Source organism: Diceros bicornis, chromosome 28 (genome assembly GCF_020826845.1).
Source record: "Diceros bicornis minor isolate mBicDic1 chromosome 28, mDicBic1.mat.cur, whole genome shotgun sequence".
Taxonomy (NCBI): domain Eukaryota; kingdom Metazoa; phylum Chordata; class Mammalia; order Perissodactyla; family Rhinocerotidae; genus Diceros; species Diceros bicornis.
In genome coordinates, this window is record NC_080767.1 from 7,901,453 (window position 1) to 7,926,869 (window position 25,417).

Consider the following 25,417-nt stretch of genomic DNA (forward strand, 5'->3'; position numbering starts at 1 on the left):
CAAGTTTCAAAACCGTCCTTTCTTTACCAATCCCAGGCAACAAACAGCTCCCTGAGTGTTCTTTATGGACACCTGGGATTTATTTACAATACTGGAGTCATAATTTTTTCCTTATCGAATACCAGCCTTACGATGGATGTGAAAACCTATGGCCAAATACTTGAAAACACCTTTCTATATTGCATGTGGGCCAATGGCTTATGTGAGGTAAAACACTAGAGAGAGAAATTTCTAGTCCACTGTGGCTATGCTTACAGACCTCAACTACCTTTCACATCACTTATTAGACAAGTCCCTGCTGATTTCCTGCCTGTACATTAAGCCTCTGAAGGCCAATGGTGAAGAAAATCCAGATATTAAAGGATTAGAAAACCCTGGCCAAACCATCCCAAGATAATTATTCTGAACGTGTTATTTTGGTGTTTCTGCCGGATCCCTTTAACATCATGTGAACCTCTCAGGATCCAGCAAAAATGTTAAGCCACAATGCCCTTGTGCCTTTTACTATACCACAGTGCCAGTTAAACTAGTATTTTTGTTGCTTGGGGAATTATTTTCATGAGTGAGTCAGCAAGTCTTATGATAAAGGACAGGCCAAAGAGCTGATGAGCACAGACTAAGCTGCAGAGCGCAGAGCAGAGGCTTCTGATGAAATGGAAAAGTCTCGCACACTGAACTGTAATGACCTGGACGGTACAGGGTAACGAGAGGTGGAGCCAGGGCCTCACCGCTATGGAGGAGTGTCTGCTGAGGCTGCACGTGGGCAGCCTGCACTATGCTGCAGGGACGGCCATCCCCACGCAGCTTCTCCTTGAAACACAACTGCAGCTGTATTCTGCATCACTGGAAACTGCAATATAATATTAAATCTGTTGGTCTGTGAACGGCTGTGTATGTGTTTCTTGGGACCTGTGTGACACGGTCATGCATCTGACATGTTGGCCAGAAGGCTGGGAAACCACCTCAGCAGTGCTGAGTGACCTCACTCGGAATGTGTCTTGTATTCTGAGGTGTTCATCTAAAAACTACTCCCAAATGTCAGTGTCCTCAAGCTAATTTCAATCAAGGAGAACAGTCATGTGTCGCTTGAGGACCAGGATACGTTCTGAGAAATGCATCGTCAGACAGTCGTCATTGTACAAACATCACAGAATGTACTTACCTATACACACCTAGATGGTAAAGCCTATTACACACCTAGGCCATCCGGTACTAATCTTATGGGACCACTGTTATGTACAAGGTCCATCACTGACTAAAGTGTCGGTTATGCAACACGTGACCGTACTTTAAAGCTAAGAGTGTGGGTGTTGAGGGAAGCAAGACTATTAGGGGAAAATCTCTCACAGAAACCATATCAATAAAAAATGAAGGTGGGCCACATCTTTAAGACCATCTGCTCCATCAGATGAGCTTTTGGTCTAGACCAGAGCATGGTAAATTTTTTCTGTAAAGGGGCATATAGTAAATATTTTAGGCTTTGCAGGCCATAAGTTCTCTGTTGTAACTACTTAATTCTACCACAGATCATATGTAAATGAAAGGGTGTGGCTATTCCAATAAAACTTTATTTACAAAAGCAGGAAGTGAGCCAAATGCCTTAGTTTGCACATTCTGATCTGTGCTCTCAGGCTGGCAGAGAAGAGAGAACGGAAGGAGTGGATGGCAGATGACTTAAGTGGCCTGGTCTGGGGAGTCCACCTCCAGGGCCATAGTTTTCACCCTTCTGTCATCAAGATGGACAGGCTACTACCAGCCCTGCGGCATGGCACAGAAAGGGCATGAATGACCTGCTCACCAGGCTTAAGGCTCTATCCCTCCGCAGCTTTGGGATCCCACACAGCTCACCTTTGTCTGTGCTCTCGCATCTTCTGAGTCATAATGTCTCAGGCTAGTGGTCAACACTCCACTCCCCCTTCCCTCCCCCTGTGAAGTACACGTGGCCAGTATGGTGACCAGTTTGCCATGGTGGCACTGGCCAGCACTCAAGTTCCCTGTTTCTCTGTTGCCGCAGCCTTGATATTCTCCAGAAGACGGTCACCCCAGACCTAGCTTTGTGAAGGCCTGGGGAAACGCTGACGGTGCTGCTCACATAAGCACAGCCCACTCTCACCAATATCAGGCTTTGGCTCTTGGCTCACAGGGAGTTGCACCTGCTGTGCAAGTTCGCTGGGTATACGTGGCCGTCGGGCTGTACACTCACATTCCTCTTTAAAGCTGTTCTGGGTAGGGCTTGAAGCCAGCCTGCTTCCTTTGTCTTGACACGTGACACAACAGGCTGTGAATCCTTGTCCTTGGCAGGCGGGGCAAATCAAGACGAGCTGGCGGCACTGGGGAGTCGAGCAGAGTTTATACTGGTCCCATGGGGCTCCACAGTATGAACATTCTGGGGGAGAAAGAAAAGCCCTAGTTACAGACACATGCACGTGTGGGCATACAGACAGGCGCTCCTCTAGTTCCTAAATATAATTCTGAGCTCATCAGAATCTCATATATCCTGCTGGGCCTCGGGAAGGTTTCTAAATAGTAAGTCTTCTCTCTTCTAACAAAAAATGCTTCCTCACCCCCACTTTTTGGGGGGGAGGTTGTTTCTGGAAATTGTCTTCCTGATTCCAGCATTCACTGACCCATTTTTCTTTTTTCCATTTAGAAAACAGGTAGTAACATTTCTCTCTTTCATTAACTATTCCAAAGCTGGCCGACCACCCCTTGTTCCATGGTCTTTTCCTTTAGATTATTGCCTTTCTCAGTGAGAGACGACATACCTGAGCACAGATGATCCCGCATCACATTAACTTCTCCAGCCCGCACCCTCTTCCCCAGCCTGACGTGCTCCTGCTCTTGTTAGCCGACATGTGACCACCTGATTCCTAAAACTCACATTATCTACCTCCTCAGCCCGTTTTTCCCTGCTGACTTCCTGTAACCATCGACGACCTCACCAGTCTTCAAGTCTCCTTACCCAGTTATCTAAGCTGCTGTTGGGCCTTCTCTCTCCTCTCACTCACATGCAGGTACCCATCAAGTCCTGCTAACATTTCCTCAGTAACATTTCTCAAATCCACTCTTTCTACTTATGTATAATTTACACTCCAGCTAGCTCCAAAACACAACTCAAGTAGCTTTCAATAAGAGACACAAATATAAGACTGTTAACATGAGTAAGAAGATCAGGAAGAAAGGGGAGAGGACAATCAAACTCAAATCTTAATTATCTCAGTCCCTGGTCATAGGAGTTCTAGAAAATATGATAGCCACTAGGACTGTCTGCCTGTGACCTTTCCTGTCTAAACTGTGCATTCAGGCACAAGAGACATCTTTCTTAAGGATTATTTCCTTCTTTTACTAACTGCCCTCATCTGGTACCACGTTAGTGTGGACTCAAGACTACAGTCAAACCACAGCTTCCTGGGCTCACCCCTGCCTCCGGCCTTGGCCCTAGGTTCAGCTCCCACCTTGGGATGCCCCACCCACCACTCAAAAGTGCAGACCTCATGTGTCTAGAGACCACCTAAACTACGGGTTCTTCTATTTTTTTTTCAGTGAGGAAGATTAGCCCTGAGCTAACATTTATTGCCAATCCTCCTCTTTTTGCTGAGGAAGACTGGCCCTGGGCTAACACCCGTGCCCATCTTCCTCCACTTTATATGTGGGACGCCGCCACAGCATGGCTTGATAAGCGGTGCATAGGTCCGCACCCAGGATCCGAACCTGCAAACCCCAGGCCGTGGAAGCGGAGCCCGCCAACTCAACCACTACGCCACCAGGCCACCCCCAGGGTTCTTCTATTTTGTGTCATGGATTTACCTGGCATTCTAGTGAAGACTATGGACTCTGTCTTAGAAAAATGTTTTTAAAATGCATAAAAAAATACATAGGATTTACAAAGGAAACCAATTATATAGAAATACAAAATATCAAAACATTTTTTAAAATCTATGACATAGTAAGATATTTATTAGCACATTAAAGAACAAGACCTAGTGGTGGGCCTAATAACTGTTTCCACTTTGAAGCGAGGATGAACATAAATGCTATTGTGAGATCCGCAGCAACCATAGTATAAGAAAATATGGTGATTTCTATTGATGACAAAGTCACATCTAATACTACTGATGTGTTGCTTACCCTTGTAATAATTGAAGGAAGTGCTACATTTAGTGAGGGGTTATGAAAATAAAGATAGAATTATTTTCCCATCCAAATTCACAGAACCCCTGAATTCTATATACTGACTCCAGATTAAGACCCCTGATTTAGCCTATTAGTTCAACTCCTAGCAGGTAGACAGAGCAAGTGAGATCATCCCCATTTTAAAGGACTTCTTAACTAGTAAACTGAGAAGACGGGATCCCAATACACGCCTCCTGACTCCTGGTCCAGGGTTCTGTCTGCTCCACGGCTGTAGCCCCAGCTCTGCTGGAAATGGTGGTACCACATACTTCTTTTCCCTGTTTTATTCTTCAGGTAATCAGTACTGGCCTGCCTCCAGAATGGTTAACACAGAGAGCGTGCCCGATCACGAGTCTAGGTTCTTGGCCCATGCTGACCTACCTGATACAATGTCGCTGTTGTAGGACAAGGCATAACGTTCATCAAAAACAAACAACTTCCCTTTGTAAAAACCATCAGGAAACTCTTCCAGGTACTTGTGGATGCCACCCTTGAGCTGGAACACTTCCTTGCACACGCCCTATGTGTGGACAGACGAGAGGAAATTTGAGGAGACAAGCAGGGACCAGTAAGAAGCTCCATGGAGGAGTGGTGCAAGGTGAGGAATGCAGAAGAGGGGCTCCTGGCTCCCTCGGACTCTGAGAAAGTGCTGAACAAGGGGGTCCAGGAACCAACTGGCCACATCTTGCCTAGTAGGGGGATGGGTGATGACAGCAGTCCGGCCTTCACTCTCTAGATCCTGCAAAACCCAACTATTTTCGCTGACCCCTAAATATAGGAAGACACCTGTTGGGACATGTAACGCTTGAATTTGCTCTTCTCAGGATCAAGCAAACGGATTAGGAAAAGGGAGATGTTAACTAATTTTGTACTTGATGAGTCTCTAAGACTGTTAAGTGCTCTTCACATCTTGAGACTTAAGAACTTCAGATTTTGTACTTACAAACTCTATGCTGGAACCACACAAGGGGAAAATAAATCCCTGGCCGGCTGGGGTGGGAGGGAGTGAAGGTGGGAGCTGGAAAGCGCCACACCGCTGTTGGTGGGGCCACCTTCCCCTCCAGGCCTGCAGGGCCCCACGGGGGCGACTTACCTTGGCTTTGAGGTAGGCTGAACCCCGCTCACAACGGATGCCCCCAGTGCAGTACATCAGCACCTTCTTCTCTCTGAAAAGTTCTAGGTTTTTGTCAACGTAGCTAGGAAAGTAACTGAATTTCCTGATGTCTGGGGCTAAGCAGCCCTGGAATCGTCCCTACAATATAAGAACAGCAGAAGGAAAATTATCAGAAAAACATACCCAGTAGGAATAAAGGTTCTTTCTGTGTCAAACACCCTGCCCCCGCCAGCCCTTGGCAAGGAAGCACTTGCTAGTTGCTAATCTCATCCCACACTCCTTGACCTTTCAACTTCAAGATCTGGAACTTAGAAACAAGGCTGGTGGGCTGTGGGTCACCTTCCCAGAGTCCTCAGGGGAACTGCAGAGCTGTCCAAAGCACACTTCACAAGATCCTTGACACATGGGAGCCAAAAAGTACATTATGTGCCAAGATGTCTTTAATTCATATTTTCATAGACTTTCCCACCAGATCCTGAGTTCAAAGGCTTGAGTTTTCTCTGAAGCTGCTAGCAGTGGGAGGAGGTCCGTGTGATTTGGACACAGGTAGGCACACGCAGCACCTCCTTGAGAGACATGCCACACTGCGGGAAGGGGGAGACCTACCATTTCACTGAACTCAATTCTGGTTCTTACTTACTATTTTGCTTTCATAGAAGTTTCTGCAGTCGAGTAGGATAGTATCACTTTGTTCTTTATTTGCCTGAGACAAAAATTTTTCTACTTCTTTATGAAATTCACCTGGGGATAAATGGATTCCTAAAACCAAACCAAAAAATTAGTTAAAACAAAACTTAACCACAACTGGCCCAGCCCAATGACTTACACATTGGTTTGGTCCACCCAAACCTTTTCTCTTCATAATTGCAATTGTCTGAAAATAACATCTGATGATCATGATGAAATAATTTAGTAAGTCCAGATATCTTCACTTTCCTTCCTCCAAAAATAAGCACCATGGAGACCTGGCAGTTTAGCAATAATTAGTCAAAAAATTCTGCATCCTCATACTCAGTCTAACCCACCGAGAAATGCCAGACAGCTGGAATCTCAATTTCCATGTGGGTCTGCTGGTCCTTTTTATGGCCAGGGTTCTATTTTCACTGTACATGGAAAAGCCTGGGCATGTATGTGCTTGACTGCAGGCTTTGTAAACTGTTCTATACAAAGCTCAAACCCAGTTCAAGGCTAAGAACCTGGTCACAGGCAGCTGTGAGCATAAATCTGTGGAATAAAGTTGGAATATGTTTTTAAAAAAATACATAAGCAAAGGGCTGGCCCGGTGGCGCAAGCAGTCAGGTGTGCGCACTCCGCTGTGGCGGCCCAGGGTTCGCTGGTTTGGATCCCGGGCGCCCACCGATGCACCACTTGGCAAGCCATGCTGTGGAGGCGTCCCATATAAAGTGGAAGAAGTTGGGCACAGATGTTAGCCCAGGGCCAGTCTTCCTTAGCAAAAAAAGAGGAGGATTGGCAGATGTTAGCACAGGGCTGATCGCCTCACAAAAAAAAAAAAAAAAAAATATGTAAGGGGAAGGAGAATGTGTCTAAGTTTGTGTGCACAAGTAAAAGGGAAAAGGGTGGGAGGGTTGACAGCAGGAATGATATACGAGGAGGAAGAATGAGAGAGAGAAAAGGATGAAAAAGCAAGAAGATGGAGGAGACAAAGGAGATGGAGAAGTAAAATACAAGGAGACTAAAAGGAGAGAACCCATGTGGTGGGGCCCTTTGTCTTCTTGACTCTCCGGGACAGAAATATCCTGTATCTTTTGGGGTCTAGACATCTCAGTAGATTGTGAGGAACTTTCAGTGAATCTGGAGTAACCACACCTCATGGGCGGGGCTCTGGTGACTTCAGTCACCACTCATGATAGAGTCTGACAGCCCCAAAGTGGCCTCATTCCACTCAAGGATGACTCCCACAACCACCTGAAACTGGGTACCCAGGTGGGGCTAGAGGCGCCAGAGTTTGGCCAAGGAATCAGGGTTCTTACCTGCCCAACCTAGAATTGTAGGGAGAATGTAACAAGGCCAGATTTTACATTATTGTCACATAATTACATGGTCACCAAAACAGTGCAGTGAAGAGGGAGGTTCAAAACTATGATGAGAAGCTTGGAAATCTGCTAGGACTTCTACTTACAGGGCACCACAGGGTGGCAAACCTGTTCCCATTCCTGCTATTACTGCTGCTCTCTGCTGGCCCTGCGAAGGCCGGATTGGACAGTGACTCCGGTGGACATGTTTAAAACAGGCGCTTCAAAGAACTCGGCTCAAACGAAAGCAGCACAGCACTGCTGGAGCCCGCTCTCCCCTAAGAGCCCGAGCAACGTCCTGCAGCACCAAAGAAGAGCTGTCTGTAGTCACCCTGCCTCCTGCTGAGGTAGGGACAATGCACACACAGCCCTTTGTGGCCTTCTCTCCTCGGTGCATGAGTCTCTTCCCAGATGCTTGTATCTTACGCCCACTTCCCTCTGGCTTAGCTCTACGCTTTCTTTCAGATATGTACATATTAAAAAATGAACATACACACAGCCAGACCTTTGTGCTTCCTGATGAAAGAGGACAATAATACCTACGAAGTCGTTTTGTTAAAAAAAAAAAAAAAAAAAAGGAGGGCCAGCCCTGTGGCTTAGCAGTTAAGTGCGCGCGCTCTCCGCTACTGGCGGCCCGGGTTCGGCCCGGGGTTCGGATCCCGAGCGCGCACCGACGCACCGCTTCTCCAGCCATGCTGAGGCCGCATCCCACGTACAGCAACTAGAGGGATGTGCAACTATGACATACAACTATCTACTGGGGCTTTGGGGAAAAAAGGAGGAGGATTGGCAATAGATGTTAGCTCAGAGCTGGTCTTCCTCAGGACAAAGAGGAGGATTAGCACGGATGTTAGCTCAGGGCTGATCTTCCTCACAAAAAAAAAAAATAAATAAAAAAAAGGAAAGAAAAGGAAAAGGGACATCAAACCCAAATCTGATCAAGTCTCTAGATCTGAGCTGTGCATATGGTAGCCAGCCGCCACATGTGGCTAACGGGCACTTGAAATGTGGCTTGAGAGGTGCTACAACAATGGTGACATAGATACAAGATTTCAAGGACTTAGTATGCAAAAAAAAAAGCTAAAATATCTCATTACTAATTTTTTACATTGATTATATGTTGAAATAATATTTTGGCTACACCACCTTAAATAAAGCATATTACTGAAATTAATTTCACTTGTTTCCTTTTACTTTTTTAAATGTAGCTACTAGAAAATGTAAAACTCCATATGTGGCCCAAATTATATTTCTATTTGCACTACTCTAAATCTAACTACCAATTTATAGGAAACACAGAGGACAGAGGAACATCCCATGAAGATGCAATCAGCATTATATAGACTGTGGGAAACTACAGGAAAATGACCTAGTTCTTTCAAAAAATAAACTGCAAGGAAAAAAAAGATGAAGGTGAATCCATAGGTTAAAGGGACTTAAAGAGACATAGTGATCAACTCAATGAGTGGACCTTACTTGAATCCTAATAGAAACAAACTTAAAAAATTATGAAATAACATGGAATTTTAAGTACTCACTGGATATTTGATAATGTTAAGGAATTACTGTTGAAAATGTTTTAGATGTGATAATGTTTCATGGTTATTTATTTTTTAAAAAATCTTTATCTTTTAGAGATATTTACCAAAATATTTATGAATGGAATGACATGACATTGGGATTCCCTTCAAAATAATCCAGGATGCGGGGAGGGGCGGGATATAGATAAAAGTTGGCCAGGAGTTAGTAATTGCTGAAGCCGTGTGACAGGTATATGGGAGTTCACTGTACTAGTTTCTCTACCTTTTTTAATGTTTGGAAATTTTTGCAGTAAAAAGTAAAACGAAAACAAAAAACCCCACCAAACAAGTATCTTTCAACCATCTATGGTATCAAGAGGAAGAGGGGAAAAGAACATTCTAGAGCACTTGCAAACAAACTGCTTTGGACTTGAAAGCGACTTGCTTTCTGTAGCAAAAAGCCTGTGTGTTCTATTCAGTTGATGAACTATTTACATGTAATAATTACTCTTCCCAAATTGCTATCTTTGGAAAGAGAAAACAACTTCTTGCCAAACCATCATCAAGAAGAATAACGAAGACATTCATTCTAAGCGATGAGTCTTTAATTACCCTAGCACCAAAGAGAAGAATCAACTGAAGCACTGAATGGACCCACGTTAGCCACTCCACAGCTATTTTAAACAGAGGATTCATCACAACTCTTGCTGATCAAATGTCTAACTCTCACATTTATCTATATATTAAGTTTTAACCCTATGAAGAAAAGCAAAATTTTTCTTCTGAAAGCAAGCATACCAGGCTTCTTGTAGGAGATCTTATTGGGACTGATCCCCATGGGCACAATTTCTTCAAATACACCAACACGCAGTTCTGGAAAACAGCAAGCTCCTCCTTTGCTGGTCTGGCCAACGAGAAACAAAACAGAATATAGTCTTTCTCACCAATCTTCAGATATAAGACAAGTGCTAAAGACAACAATTATGTCTGATTTATAATAATATGATAGCTGAATTCTTAAGAAACCTCAAATTAGGAACAACTGTTTCAATGGGAAAAGGGATTATATGGAATGTTCCAGATAATTCAATATTAATAAATATTTATTGTTTATCTAGCATGTGCAAAAACATTAACTTGAAAAGGTGTTTCTATAGCAATAAGCATGTAATTATAAAATTGAAACACCACTGAGCAATTTCAAAGTGTAAGATTACATCCCAGCTTTTGTTCTGAAGCAACGATCTCTCTTTTCCTATCATCACCAGCACTAACACTAGCACGGTACTTCCCACCACCATGATCACCTACTATGCTAAAGCATAAAGCCACTCACACAAAGCAGCTTGGCTGTGAGAACAGCGGCTTTATTCCTGTGTGGTGTGAGGACTGATCTGATAATTCCAGCTTCCCTAAAGCATAGTGATCCCCCGAAATAGCCAGGTGATCTCTCAAATGAGCAAACACATTTAAGTTTTAGAGTTTAGTTTGTGTAAACTGTAACATCCTTAGTGTATAAGAAGGGAGACTGAGGTCCAGAGAGAGCACCAACTTGCCCAAGGTCACATGGTGACTTGGAAGAACTGGAAGGAGCATGCTCGTTCTACTGCACTGCCTCATAGCCTAATGGGGAAAGGGTATTTTCTGGCACTGCTTAGTTCTCTGCGTTGACCTTCTCTGCATAACCTAGAGCGGGAAGAGGTACTGAGCAGAAGCAGATGGCTCGAAATCCATTTTATTTTCAATTTCTCTTACCTTAAAATCATCCTTACACAGATAATCCTTAAACCATGGGCAGGAAAGCATGACTTCCACGTAGAGTCTGGTGGCCAATTTGCTTCCCCCAACTGTCCCATTGATACCTTCTGTAGCAATTCGAACCTGAGACACAAGATGGTGAGAGAAAGGGAATGCGGCCTGTTCTTAGCTTACTTTAGATCTTCCCAGGGCAGAAAAGACTCGCGTATGTCCATTAGTTTAACAGGAAAAGCAGAGATGCTGCTGTGGACACCAAAGTGTTACCACACAAAGATACCTGTAGTTTTCTAAAATGGCACCTCCTACAGTTCAGACGAGGTGCTCAGTTAATGTGTGTTGAACAAGAGAATGGAATGAATGAAACTTCTGGGAAGCCCCATTTGCTATGGAATTCCAGTTGTTAATGGCCAAAGAAATGAATTTTGAGCTTAACCTAAGTGCAGGTCAGCAGATCTAGGATCAAGACTCAGCTTAGCCACTTACTTGCCATGTGGCCTTATGATAATTAATTTACTTCTCTGAACCTCAATTTCCTCATCTCGATAAAGGGATAAAAGAGAACCAACGATGAAAAACACTGCTGAGGAGATATTGCCCAAGTCCTAAAGCACAGAGCACATCTGAGGGCTAGGAATGCATGTGAGTACATCTCTGCAGTGTTTGAGGGAAAGCCCACCACTGCAAACCCACCCACTGGAATACAGGTTCCAGAAGGGGTGTATGTCTGTTTTGTTCACTGTTGCATGAACAGTGCCTGCCACATAGCAGGCACTCAAAACATATTTGTCAAATAAATGAACACAAATCTATATCTTTTTGCTCTATATCTAGAGCAAAAAGCCTCTATATCTAAGGCTTTTTGGCTTCTCAGACCCTGTATTCCCTTTTAAATGCTTTGCTGGTTAGGGGACATGAGAGACTGGGTGAAGGCCCTCCCTAAGAGGCAATGCTCTGGGGGCCCTGCAAAGTTAGTTTTGGTACTACAAAATCCTCCAGATGGATTTAAAGATGGATCATCGGGGCTGGCCCAGTGGTGTAGTGGTTAAGTTCCCACACTCCGCTTCAGCGGCCCAGGGTCCACGGGTTCGGATCCCAGGTGCGTACCTACACACTGCTCATCAAGCCATGCTGTGGCAGCATCCCACATACAAAATAGAGGAAGATGGGCACAGATATCAGCTCAAGGCCAATCTTCCTTACCAAAAAAAAAAAAAAAAGATGGATCATCATTAGAGGGATCTGAGCTCTCTAGAGAAAAGTACTGGAGAGAAAGTACAACACTGTGGTATCACGATACTCTCTGGAAAGAGGTAACAATTCGAAGTCCTATATTGTTACTACCACTTATATAACAAGATACCTACCAATGCATCTGAATTTGAAAAATTTTAAAGGATGCCCTTTTTCAGGGCCCAGAGAAAATACTTCATTTTTTACCTCACTGATTCAATTCTTTAGGACACAGACATAAATGGGTTTCATTTCACAAGCCAATGCCAACTCACCATAGTGGCTATCCAGAGTTCCATGATGAAGATTCTGGACCACAACCAGGCTCTTTGAGAAAGAGTGCTATAGGCCAGTGAAGCCTGTCCCGGGCATGGGAGAGGAAAGTAGGAGGCATATGCCATTTCTGCTGTACAGGCTACTGTACCCACTACCAACTGATATTTTTTTAAGGGACTACATAGGAAAATAGAGCTGAACCAGTAGAAGAGTCAGGAAATTGACTCTAAAACGGTTTCTGATTGTGTCAAAAATAATGAAGTAGTACATACTTCTACGTAACTGTCTTTAGGGCAGGCTAGTAGATTCTTTCCTATGTTATTTTAATCTTAAAACCCAAATAAAAGACAAGCACATCTACTCCGTATACAGCTAGGGCAGAGCAATCTCTAAACTCATGCACCAGACTTTCAATCCCTAGGATTCTTCAACAGAAACCTTCAAAGCAGCTCCTTGGTGAGGAAGGCCTTTCACCTCAGAGATGAAGATCAATCGTTAGCATTTATTGAGCACCTACTATGAGACAGGAGTTTTACACTATATTCCTGAAAGGTAGATATCATAATCCCCATTTGACAGAAAAGAACACAGAAGCTCAGAGAAATCAAGTAACTTGCCCAAGGCACAGAGTTGGTAGATGGTAGATCTGAGATTCAAAACCAGATCTTACTGCCTCCAAATCTTTACTTTTTCCTTTCCAAAGCCTCCAATGCATTCCCTCAAACTTCTTGAGGCAATAAGGAAGGTACAGGAATAGGAATCAGAAGCTTCCTTTCATAGCTCCAAAATTTTCAAGTTCTCCTCTTTCCCTACCTAAATGCCAATATTCTGCCAAATCTCCTACCAACAGAATGCTATCTCAGTAACTGGGCACGTATCCCTGAAGCCTAAGAATTTAGACCTAAGATCCAGGCAGGTGCTGCCACCTTGTGGGTAGCAACCCTCACTGCTAGTTCACCTCTTGAGCTGGACCAAGAATAAAAATCTGCCCCTAAAACAAGGAAAGAGATGGATTTCATATTCTTCCAGGTTACTGGGAGAATATCCGTCTTTCAAGGTATTCTCTAAACAGAGATGATGATAAATGTACTCATTCCACAAATGTTTACTAATATTTTTACTATATGCCAGGACTTACAGTAGGAATTAGGGATATAATGGTTAAAATAAATAGAGTTCTGGCCCTCTTGGAGCTTACAGACTAAGGGAGGTCACAGACATGAAGAAAAAAGTTACATACTGACAAGTGCTATGAAAAATAACTATAAGATGCTATGAAAAAGTGTAACGGGAAAAATGAATTTAGATTGAAGGTCAGGAAAGGTCTCTTTGAGAAAGTGTCAATAAAATTGAGAACAGAAGATTGAGTAAAAATTAGACAAGAGAAACCGAGTGGGTGTGGGAGAATTCCTTGAAGAGAGTATTCTTATAAAAAGGCCCAAAGACACAAAAAAACTTTGTGGGTTCCAAGAAACTGAAAGACGGTGTTGCCGGAGTACGATGAGTGAAGAATGGCATCAGATAAGTGGAAAAGGTAGGAAGGGGCCAAATCATGCCGAACCTAAGGGCATGTTAAGGATCTGGGTTTACTCTAAATGCTCTGGAGAGCCACTGAAAGACTCTGAGGAGGGAATGATTCAATTTTATTTACGTTTTAAGATCATTCTGGCTGCTGTGTGGAGAATGGATTAAATGGCAAGCAAGGATGGAAGAATGGAGAGTTGTTTGGAAGCTACTGAAACAGACTCAGTAAGAGAGGGTAGGGGCTTGGTCTCAGGTGGTGGATGTGGAGGACAGAGGGAATGAAGGGATATTTTAAAGGTAGAAATGGCACCTGGTGATGAATGAGGTAAAGGAAGCTTTCACTCACTATCCGCGGGAAAACACGGGTGTGGAGAATATCACTGACTGAGCAGATGATTGCCTCAGGGCATTAAAACCTGGGACATGTGTGAGCAAGACTAGTGTAAGATAGTATAGTATCATCACCAGAGGGGATCTCAGACGGAATCTAGCTCACTTCCTTCTGATTTAAATTTTTAAAAATATTTAATATACACATATGTGTGTATATATATGTAATCATCAAGGACATTATAAAGAAAATAAAACCATTCATAATCCTATCATGTAGAGATAATCAGGATTAACATTTTGATATCTACTATCCTCCATCTTTATACACATACACCTGTGGTTTTTTTACAAACATACATTCATTCCTTCATTCAACATTCTCCAAACAGTCACTGTCTGCTTTGTGCTAAGCCCTGTTCTAGCGCTGACAATACACTGATTAATTAAGACAAAGTTCTGTCCTCTTGAAGCTTATATTCTACAAGGGACATAGATTATAACAAATTAAACAAAGATTATACTTTCAGGTAGTAGTAAATTCTTTGAAATTCTTTGAGCAGAAGGGGATAGAAGGTGAGGATGTTTGGAGAGAGGACTACTTCAGATTAGAGTTCTGAGGAGATAACATTTGAGCAGAGATCTGAAGTGAGGAATGAGCCGTGTAAAGATCTAGGGAAAAAGCATTTTAGAGGGAAGGGAAACAGCACATATCAATACCACAAAATGGTAAAAGACCCTGGCATGTTCTAGGAAAATTAAGCAGCAACTTAAAAATCACACCTGTATGTATAGTTCTATAAAATGTTTTTCTAGTTAATATACCAAGTACATTTCCCTAGGCCAGGGGTCAGCAAATTTTGCCTGCTTTTGCATACAGTTTTACTGGAACAGCCATATCCATTCCTTTACATATTGTCTATGGGTTTTTTCATGTTACAATGGCAGAGTTGAATAGTTTTTTTGTGCAAAGCCTAAAATACTTACTATTTGGCTCTTTAAGAAAAAGTCTAGGGGCTGGCCCTGTGGCCTAGTGGTTAAGTTCAGCATATTCGACTTTGGTAGCCTGGGTTCGGTTCCCAGGCGCAGACTTACACCACTCATTGGCGGCCATCCTGTGGCAGGGACCCATATACAAAAAAATAGAGGAAGATTGGCACAGATGTTAGCTCAGGGCAAATCTTCCTCAGCAAAAAAAAAAAAAAGAAAAGAGAAAAAGTCTACTGATCCCTGCCCTATGCCGCCATAGTAATAGCTGTTTAGTAGTCTACTTAAATGCCTAGCGAGATGTCGCTAATTTTTAAGCACCAAACAGTGAATCCTTTTTGTAACGGGCACAGCCTCTGCAATTCAAGCTGGAGGCAAGAGGACCCCAGTGAAGGATGGGGAGAGGGAGAACATGTTACCTTGCCCGTGAGGTGCAGGTGCTGACACAGAGCTGTCTGCCAGGCACAGATCCAATGGGGATCCTCCAGGTCACAGTAGCAGTAATAAAGCAGCACCTCTCCTTCCTCACTGCCCTGGCCACTATAAAAAGAAAACCAGAGGGAAAGAGCATTTGAGTCACTGGCATAAGGAAGCCACAACTCATCAAGTACACCCAGGCCATGTCGGAGGGAAGGCCAAGGTGGAGCGACTCACGCCAGCCTTTGCTCCTACTGTTGTTCTCCTCTTGATTAGGGAAGCAACCCCCATCTGTATTTGCTCTAAAGACAATATCTGTACTGAACTTCGTACTTGAAAAAAAGTGAGTTTACTTCGATTTCCTCATTTACTTGTCATATCCATGAGACAGGTATTAAAAATCCCATTTTATAGGAGAGCTGGAAATTTGAGTCCGTTCTGGTTTATCCTCTAAGACAAGCCAGCATCTATTTTGAATCTCTCACCCTACACAAAGGTTTCACTTCCATTTTTTCATGTAATCCTCTTAACCATGAGACAGGTTATTATTATTCCCATTTCATAGCTGAGTAAAGTGAGGCCAATTCTTCCCAGGTAAGACAGCAACAAAGTGACAGTCAGGACATGAACAGCAGTCTTTTGACACCAGAACCAATACTCTTTCTACTCACTGTGCTGTCTTACACTAACTAGTAGTGGGACCTGGGTATGTCTCTTATCTCTGAGCCTTGATTTCGTCACTCGTAAAATTGGAGAAGTGAAATAAATGGCTTTTCCCAAAGTGTGCTCTGAAGCTGTTCTATGAAATCACATGTTTGAGAAATCCTGCAGACAATATCTCCCTCTTGAGAGTCACAGTGAAAGCCCCTTATCTCTTGAAGGCTATGAGAAGTCCTGCTATAAAGAACATCTCAACCTAGTGCTTCCCAAACTTCTTTGTCTTTAGTGCCTCTTTTCAATCCCTGATAGCATCCTCCAGAACTAGTGTTGCACAGAACATATTGTACAGAATGCTGTTGTGGATGATAGTTAAGGTTCTATCCAGCTCTGGAATCTGTGACTCTTTCATCAATACCCTCATCATATTTCAGGGCCTAGTCTCCTCCAAAACCATCTTGTCCATCTTAGAGCCTGTTTTCCTTTCTCTAAACTCTTTAACAAATTATGATCTGAACCATACAATTTAACTGATAATTATAGAGCCTGTCTCGTATCATCTGCTAATTGTTTCATGCATCCTTTTCTGTTTCTCTAACCAGAAAGCAAATTCCGTGAAATGCAGGGCCATACAGAAATGAAGAGGCTACATTTGCACAGCACTTTATGGTTCACAAGTGCTCTTACCATCGTCACTTATATAATTCATACAGCAATACTGTGAGGTAGGCAGGGCCAGTATTATTATTCCAATTTTAGAGGGGAGGAAATGAGGTACAAAGAATTTTAGTGACTACCTCAAGTCTGACTCCAAGTTTAACTCTCTTTCCAACTTTCTTCTTTCTGATAAACAAGGAGAATTTGGCACTGAATACTAGTGACAAAAGCGTATCAAATTTGGACATTTTCTATTCACCAAATAGTTCAGCAGTTGCTTAAAATCAGTAATCTGTCCTCTAGAATTCTGTAGTATTATGCCTTTTGAGTTTTTCAGAGACAGACTCTAACCTTCTAATCCTATGCCTCAGTTCTAAAAGTTAACATCCCTTCTAAAACACACTCAGCTCAGAAAACCACATTTGGTAACAAAAACCCTTCTTCAGCTCTGACATTATTCAGTGTAGAGGAATCATTAATATTTTCAAAAAAAAATCAGAAGGCCCAGAAACAATACAACTTTCTGTTCTTCATCTCTCCCTAAAGAACATGAGAAGTAGGGTGGCTTCCAAGAACCCTAGCGAACACTGCCAGCTGCATGGCTATACACTATAGGCTATGGTCTTCTATTATACACAGTACATGTTTCCTGGCCTAGCTGAGGCCCATAGAGAAATTCTGTGCCTTAAGGATCCTGCCATTTTAGTGGATGGGTAGTAGCATCTCACTGTGGTTGGAAAAACATTTTTAAAATTAAACCAAAAGTAGAGAAAGAAATTCTTACCTTATCAGCTCATCAGGGCTACAACAGCTTATATCAGGGAGCCAAGCAGACACTTCACAGTTACGAGTAAGGTACTCTTTTAGAGGGCTCCTTTTGTCTGCAGATTTAAGACTCTTTGAGGTGCTCAATGTCACAGCCAGCTGCTTTAAAACAGCAGCAGTCTGGTGGCAAATCTCATCAGCATGTTGTGTTGCCACATGTCTATGGATGCTGATCTGGTCCATAAATAGCTGGTGACAGCATTTCCACCATTTTTCTTTACATTCAAAAGGAGGTGCTGGAACTTCTTTGGTTTTGACAAAAAGGGCAAACGCCTGCAAGCACATTTCACGTTACGTCACTGTTAAATAACCTTAGGTTTAAGCTTAATGGAAGTCTCAGTGAAATCCATTATATTATCTTTCCATAGGGATTTCTGGGTTTTTTTGGGGACTATTCTTAAGGAAAGGATTTGAATTTTGGGCAGATATTAGTAAAACATTACAAACAACATTTTCAGTCATTTCCAAAAAGGAATGGTCAAGAAAATTATGGAGTATACTTACTATGGAATATTAAGCAGCCAGTTATAAATTACATGGGAAAATAATTATGATATAATGCTAAATGAAAAAAAATTGGATAAAATTTGCTTATACAATGTAACCTCAACTACATTCAAAAGGACATTGAAAAAAGCTGGAAAGAAATGTACCAACGTTTTGATTTCTTGTTTGGAAAATAATTTTATTGTTTTTATAAAAATGACATGCTTATTGTAAAAAACAATTAAACAGAAGATAAAATCATGGATGCATCATAATTCTCTTAACCAATTCCCAACTAACAGACATTTTTTTGTTTCCAATATTTCCAATTATAAGCAATGCTGAATGAGCATTCCGTGCACACATCTTTCTATACTGCTTTAACCATCTATTTAGGATAAATATCTAGAAGAAAAATTTAGGGATGAAGCATGAAATTTTAAACTGTGATAAACAGTGACTACCAGAAAAATCGTACCAATTTATGCACTCACCAACAAGGCGTGAGGGTGCCGTTTTACCACAGCATCAAGTTTTACCAGTATTTCATTTTTTACTGTCAGTGTTTTTAATGTTGACCCAAATAAAAGGCAAAAGAAATATGCTGTTTTTATTTGAATGTCTTTGATTGGTAGTAAGGTTGAATATTTTTTCACATTGGTTCTATTTGTTCTTTTCTAACTTGCCTGTTCATATCTGCTGCCTATTTTTCTACTGTGGCATTTATCTTCTTACTAATTTGTAAGTGATTTTAGTGACCTTCTGTTGATCACAGTTATCACAAATTTGTTTCGCAGCTTGTCATTTGTTTTTCAACTTTGTTTACGGTGTTTTTTGATGTATAAATAGAGGTTAAATGGGATCTATGACTATCAGCCTCTCAAGGATTGTTCTCTCCTGGTCTAATGGGAAGGGAGGTACTTTTACATATGTGTATATGTATTTATGTATGTACATTTGTGTGTGTGTGAGGAAGACCAGGCCTGAGCTAACATCCGATGCTGATCCTCCTCTTTTTTGCTGAGGTAGATTGGCCCTGAGCTAACATCCGTGCCCATCTTCCTCTACTTTATGTGGGACGCCACTACAGCATGGTGTAAGAAGCGGTGCATCGGTGTGTGCCTGGGATCCAAACCCAGGAAGCCCGGGCCCCCAAAGCAGAGCGCCTGCACTTAACCACTTGCGCCACTGGGCCGGCCTCTGTATATATATATTTTTTTTAAATGATTTTTTAAATGCATCTGAAGACTACTGTAAAACATCCAAAAGTGGGTACTCTGAAGAATAACAGTTACAGATACTGAACATCACTCTTGGACCTTTCTGAATCTGTACACAACTGTATGTGGACTGGCTCAGACAGAAGCAGCAGAATGGGATAGCCTGAAATTACACTGGAAGGCATTTTTTAGCATCTCTTGCAATTAACCCTTCCAGATAGGCAAAAAAGAAGAGAAGATGGCATGCATATGTCAACTTAAGTGCCTCTTTATATTAAACTTTGGATTTCAAATCTTGTCTTTTAACTGCTGGTACTCAGAAGGAAACACTTTTACAAGTAACAGACTGGTCATGACAGGTTATTTCAATTGTCAATTACTGTGATCAATAATTACTATGATTATTAGTTTATATATAAATGTAAGGCCTATGTACCCAAGGCCTCATTATGCATGAGGCCTTAAAAATTCACAGTCCTTAAAGAAATACTATATAAAATCTGAATTTCTTTCCTTCCTTCCTCCTTTCTTCCTTTGTCAAAAAGCCATCAGGCAGGCCTGAACACGACAGGAAGCCCAGTGTGGATGCGGCCTGGCACTGGTCTTTTAGGGCCTCCTGAACAAGGTATTGAGGACGCAGCAGCAGTTCGGGCCCATGTGGGGTCTTTTCGAGAGAGGCAGGCTGCAGCGAGGAAGGCTGCTCAGAGGTGGGTGAGGCCTACGTGGGGAAGGCAGGCCCCAGGAGGGGAGGCAGCTCTGTGGGGTGGGGACATTGATCGCATACAGGGGAGTCAGCAAGTAAGCAAGCATATTGGGGTTAACGGCAGCTAGGCTTTTCACTAAACTTCATTAAATAAGGGAGTTAGAAATACGGAGAAAGAAGAGTTAGAATAGATCTTGTGATGTTGGAGTGGAACTGAGGTATTCGTATGAACTCATGGTTTGATTTCTATTGATACAGAAGTATTTGTATGGTACATAGAGATGTATATGTATTCTTCTATATATTTTCCTAGCTCTGTCCACTACAGGTCCTGGGAGAAGGGACACCTTAGTAGCAATAAGCTCACCTAGCCCCCAGGTTTCGGTTTTTGACAATTTTCCACTAGAAGGAACCAGGGCTCCTTGAAGAAATGTATGATTCCAGGGATGGGGCAGGGAAAATACAAGATGAGCCTGAAAAATCTTGTTGAGTCAGAAAGTAAGGAAATGCTCAAAGAATTGATGGGGGCAAGTCAAAAGGACACAGATACTACTAGCTTGAAGGGGCTCCTAGCCAAATCTGAGATGATCTGAGCATCAAAATAAATAATGATAGTAAAGGATTATAACCCATCAAAAAAACAGAATCCTTGAGTCCACACTAATACAAATAAATCGGGAGAAAAGAAAGCTTTTCCTTACACCAGAATGCCAAGTAATAAATCTAGAAGGACTGAAGCAATTAGAAAATCACCATTTAGCCACTATCAGAGTAAAAATCAATTTAGCAAAGAAACATCAATGGATCTAAAACTAGTAGATGAAAAGTAGATGAGGAATAGGGTATTTACACAGTCTTAAAGTATTTTCCCCCAAAATATCAATTAATTAAATCGGAAAAAAGAAAATTTTATAGCAGAGAATCTGACAGACACTACCTTAATTAACCAAAATTAACATTGCCAGTAATGGGACAAATTGCCACTGTGAACCACCTGATAGAATGCAACCAGATGAACACAGCATGCCTTGTGGGATAGTCTTGTTAATAAAAACACTAACCTGTATCTAATCATAAGGAACCATGAGTGAAAATCAAACTAAGGGATACTCTACAAGATAACTCACTATAATCTTCAAAAATGTCATGGTCATGATTTCAGGGAACACAAATAAAAAGCATTCCATGCTGAAGAAGATATAAGAGACACGACACCTAACTGTAATATGCGACCCTAGAGTGGCTGTATAAAAGCCACGTGGGACAACTGGTGAAACACAAATGGAGCCTCTGGGCAAAGGGGACATAGGAGTCCTCTGTATAATTCTGGCAACTTTTCTCTAAGTTTCAAATAATTGCAAAATAATATTTTTCAAAACCTTTCTGTACCCTTTGGGTTTCATTTTCAAGGAAATCCCCAGGAGATGAGAGTGGAGGGGTGGTGGATAGGAAGTTATAAGCAGAGACATCTATTCTTCATCGACATGGAGCCAATAAAAGATAACTCTGCAAAAGACGGACACAGACTGGAGTAAGAAAACTAAGTCTCAACTGCATCTCCTCAGTCAAGTCCTTCTCCCCCCCTGCGCTTCAGCAGGGGGAGGTTTGGGTCAACGATCTCTGAAACAGGGCTAAGTGTCATGGAAGAGCAGCCTCAGTACAACCCCATTATAATCCAGTACCAAGTGCCCCCTCTCTCAACCAACAGAGCCCCGCTGGCTGGCCGAGACCAGGAGTCTTAGACGGCAGCTGCCCTACTGCCTGTCTGTTCTCCTTATGACTAGGTCTCCTGGGTTCCTGGGAGCCCTCCATAACACTGGGCAGGGAGAGTAACTCAGCCCATCTGTCTAGGATCTGTCCTCAACTACTCCACCATAAGTGTTCCAGAGCCACACCTGGCCTATGATTCTCCTTTGCCTGGCACTGAATTAAGATCACTGGTTAATGGTCCTGACTAGACCTTACCTTGAGCATGGCAGCAGCCTAGTGTCTCACTAGCCCTCCACTCCTGCAGGACAACCTTGGTGAGCTACTTCTGGATGAGTCTGCATTAACTACACACACATGATCCTGAAGCAGCAACAACTTTACCTTTTTCTTGGCAAATGAGTATTTCTTCTTTGTATTGCCATCTAACTCTGCTTTGAGACTGTTACTGGGATTCACAAGACTTGTGTCTTTTAAATCCAGGTCTGAAAATCTTAAAACACAGGCCTCCAGGTCATCTCCTTGGTCTGGTGAAGTGGAAGAAGGCATCTGGGTTGGCTGCAGCAGTGGGGCAGATTCCTTTCAGTTAACTATCTCCTAGGAGAAGAAAGCAAGAGAGAAATAACAATGTCCAAGTCTTTGATTACTACTTGAAGTAAACTTGAAGCTAATCAACCATGCAAATGAGCTGGGCCCAGTAGCCCAAGCTATCCATTCATTTGCTCATTCATTCAATAAATATTTATTTGGCACCAACTCTACGCCAGGCACTGTTCTAGACACTGGGGATATAGCCGTAAAACGAAACAGAAAAAAGCCTCTGCTTTCTTCAAGTCCACACTCCAGTGGGGAGAAACAGAAGATAAATAAATAAATGGACTGAAAAAAAGTCAGATGGTAAAGAGGACTATGAAGACAAATAAGCAGGGTAAGGAGCCAGTGATGGAGGCTCTTTAAAACACAGAGGGTAGGTGAAGTCTTTCTGAGGCAGTAGCATTTGAGCAGAAACCTGAATTGGGCACAAGCCATTCAAACACTTAGGGTAAATGATACCAAAAAGAACCCTGTACAACCCCAATTAACCAAGCTGTGTGCTAGTACCTTCAATTATAAACACTTTGTTCTTTTTTGTCCTCTAATTTTTGAGCTGTGCAAATTCCCTTCCCTAGAAGAAATAACTACCAAGAGTTATTGGTAGTTATTTTTTGGCTCATTTTAATGACCTAGAAGAAATATACAAATTGCTACTGTGGCCAAATCTTGTTAAAATGGACACACTATAACCAACAGACTGCATTCTTTCTTTTCTAAAGCAAATGTTACAGTGACAAATGCGAAGAGGCAACATGAAACCCTGGGAAAAGCATGGCCTTTGGATCATGATGCAGCTGGGGGCAAGTATGTGAACCTGGGCAAGATACTTAACTTCTCTGAGTTCTAATTCCCAAATGTGTAAAATGGGGATGACAGTATCTACCTGACAGTAGCGAGGACTGGAAAGGAATGTGTCCAGTGTTTGGCACATACCTAGTTCCCCTACCACTCTAGGCTCATCTCAGACAACACTCTCCCTCACGTCTCCATCTCTGGCCAAACTGGACTTCGCCTCATTCCACAAACGAGTCATGCTCTCTCCTGCCTCAGGGTCTCCACACATGCCTTTCCCACCACCCCAAAATGACCTCCCCTCATTCTAAATCCTTTTTCAGTTCTCACTTTAATTTATTTATATATTCTTAACTATTACTTGTGGAAACTTTGCTATGTGCCTGACACAGAGAATAGTGCTGTGGAGGCAGGTCTTCAAAGAAACAGTTAAGGTCTCTGCTCTCTTTATATTCTAGTCAGAGAAGACAGACTCTAAATAAGTAAACATAAGAAATACATTCACATGAGACCACTTTGCACCACTTTCACTAGCAACCTGGTTCAAGCACCATCATTTCTTTTTTTTTTTTTTTTTATATATAGTGTGTGTGTGAGGAAGATTAGCCCTGAGCTAACATCTGTTGCCAATCCTCCTCTTTTTGCTGATGAAGATTGGCCCTGAGCTAACATCTGTGCCCATCCTCCATTTTATGTGGGACGCTGCCACAGCATGGCTTGATAAGCGGTGCAGTGGTCCACGCCCGGGATCCGAACCCTCAAACCCCGGTCAACCAAAGCAGAGTGTGCGAACCTAACCACTACACCACCTGGCTGGCCCAAGCACTATCATTTCTTGGCTGAGTTATTGCAGTAGCCTAACTGCCCTCCTCCTCTAAGAGCAAGAGAGGTAACTCTTAAAAAGTAAGTCAGATCACCCTCCAGAGGCTTCTCAACTTAAAGTCCAAGGTCCTTACAGAGCCCCTCCCGCACCTCTCTAATCTCATCTTCTACTCCTCTCCCTTGGCTCACACCTCTGATTGCACCGTGTCCCCATTCCTCAACGGGTCACCAGCACCAGGAAAGCAAGGATTTTCTTTGTTCACCTCTGCATCCTCAGCATCTAGAACACTGCCTGGCACATAGGAGGTGCTAAATGTTAATAAATACGATATTTGTTGAATGAAATAAAACAGTGATTGCGTAGCCAGGGAAGGCTTCACGAAGGACCTGACGTTTGAGCTGAGACCTAAATGTCAAGGAGGCATCCTACGCAGATTTAGGAGCAGAGATCTTTAGGCAAAGGAAACAGTATAAATTCCTAAAGTGGGAATTTTAAGCTTGACTCATTGGAAGAACAAGAAGAGTGGCTGGAGTATACTGATGACAGAGCAGAACCCTGTAAGTCAGGGTATGGCGTTTGCCATGGAAAGTCATCCGAGAGTTGTAAACAGAGGAGTAACGTGGTCTGACTCTGGATTTGTTTTGAAAGCAGAACCGGCAGGGTTTACAGATACACTGTTATGTAGGAAACGAAGGAAAAGGAGGACCCAAGAATGACTCCTACCTACACTTTGAACTAAGCAATCGGATAGATGGTGCCATTTACTGAAATGGGTAAGACTGAAGGAGGCACACTTAGGCCAGGAGAGCGACACAAGAGTTCCATGTTAGACCTGCGACATCTCAGACAGATAAGCAGGTGTGCTGCTCCTCGGAGACGTCGGGGCAGGGGGTGCTCACATACACGTACGCAGGTACCCAATAACCACTGCAAACATTACTAAAACAGCCACCTGTTCCTTCCTAGACAACAACCCGGAGGGGACGCGGAGCAGCGGGCTCACGCCGGGGCGGGTCTTGCCGTCCCAGGGGCGGCTCGTGCGGCGCCGCCTCCCGAGCAGGCCCCACCCCGCGCGCCGGGCGGACCCAAGCTCTCCGCGCCGCTTTCCCGAGGAGGCAAAGGCCCGGAAGTGGGAGGAAGAGGAGCACGTACCCGCCGGGCCTGATCCTCTCTTATATCTTTCTTCACTGAACCGTCTCCACCTAGCAATTGTCGCCGCTCACCGCCCTGGAACCCCGGCCCCCGCCTGGTCTTTACGAAGGAAGGGACGCTCCGACGTCACCTCGCTCCGGAAGTCCTCGAGGACGTTGGCGAAAGGGCCGCTGGGAAAGGCACTGCGAGGCCCCAAGGAGAGTCTGAGGTTGAGGCGGGGCCTGGAGCGTCCCTCCTAGACCAGCCGCCTCCAGGCGTGGCTCGTGGCCAGCGGGCTCTGGCACCGGAAGGACTTAGAGCGAAAGGCGGGAGAAGGAGGCAGCCGAGAGGCGGAGGAAGCCCGAGGGGGCGGTTGCGTGCGGGTCCCAGACGCACGCGGCCTGGTGAGCTCTCAGACGCCGGCCCTCCGCGATCCGAGCCCGCTGAGCCCACCCAGCCG

The 25,417-nt window shown here is 43.3% G+C and overlaps 1 protein-coding gene across 2 annotated transcripts; it reads right to left on the bottom strand.

Annotated features, from left to right (window-relative positions):
* Positions 1-776: 776 nt before the first annotated feature.
* TSTD2 (thiosulfate sulfurtransferase like domain containing 2) lies at positions 777-25,332 on the bottom strand. Of its 2 annotated transcripts, none has more exons than XM_058523601.1 (10): positions 25,084-25,332; positions 22,002-22,214; positions 17,461-17,774; positions 15,365-15,485; positions 10,596-10,721; positions 9,639-9,744; positions 5,928-6,046; positions 5,267-5,425; positions 4,555-4,693; positions 777-2,386 (listed from the first exon to the last, which is right to left on the bottom strand). In XM_058523601.1, the coding sequence occupies exons 2-10, from the start codon at positions 22,164-22,166 to the stop codon at positions 2,049-2,051; spliced, it is 1,587 nt and encodes a 528-aa protein (XP_058379584.1). In that variant the 5' UTR covers positions 22,167-22,214; positions 25,084-25,332; the 3' UTR covers positions 777-2,048. The 2 variants fall into 2 exon arrangements, with proteins under 2 accessions (XP_058379584.1, XP_058379583.1); XM_058523600.1 differs by having other exon boundaries at positions 24,979-25,085.
* Positions 25,333-25,417: the final 85 nt, after the last annotated feature.

Coding starts and splice junctions, on each gene's coding strand:
- TSTD2 (XM_058523601.1), bottom strand. CDS start 22,166: ATGCCTTCTTCCACTTCACCAGACCAAGGAGATGACCTGGAGGCCTGT. Junction 10,722..15,364: donor ACCTGCACCTCACGGGCAAG/GTAACATGTTCT, acceptor CTTGTGTCTCAG/GTTCGAATTGCTACAGAAGG. Junction 4,694..5,266: donor CAGCCTACCTCAAAGCCAAG/GTAAGTCGCCCC, acceptor GTCCACACATAG/GGCGTGTGCAAGGAAGTGTT.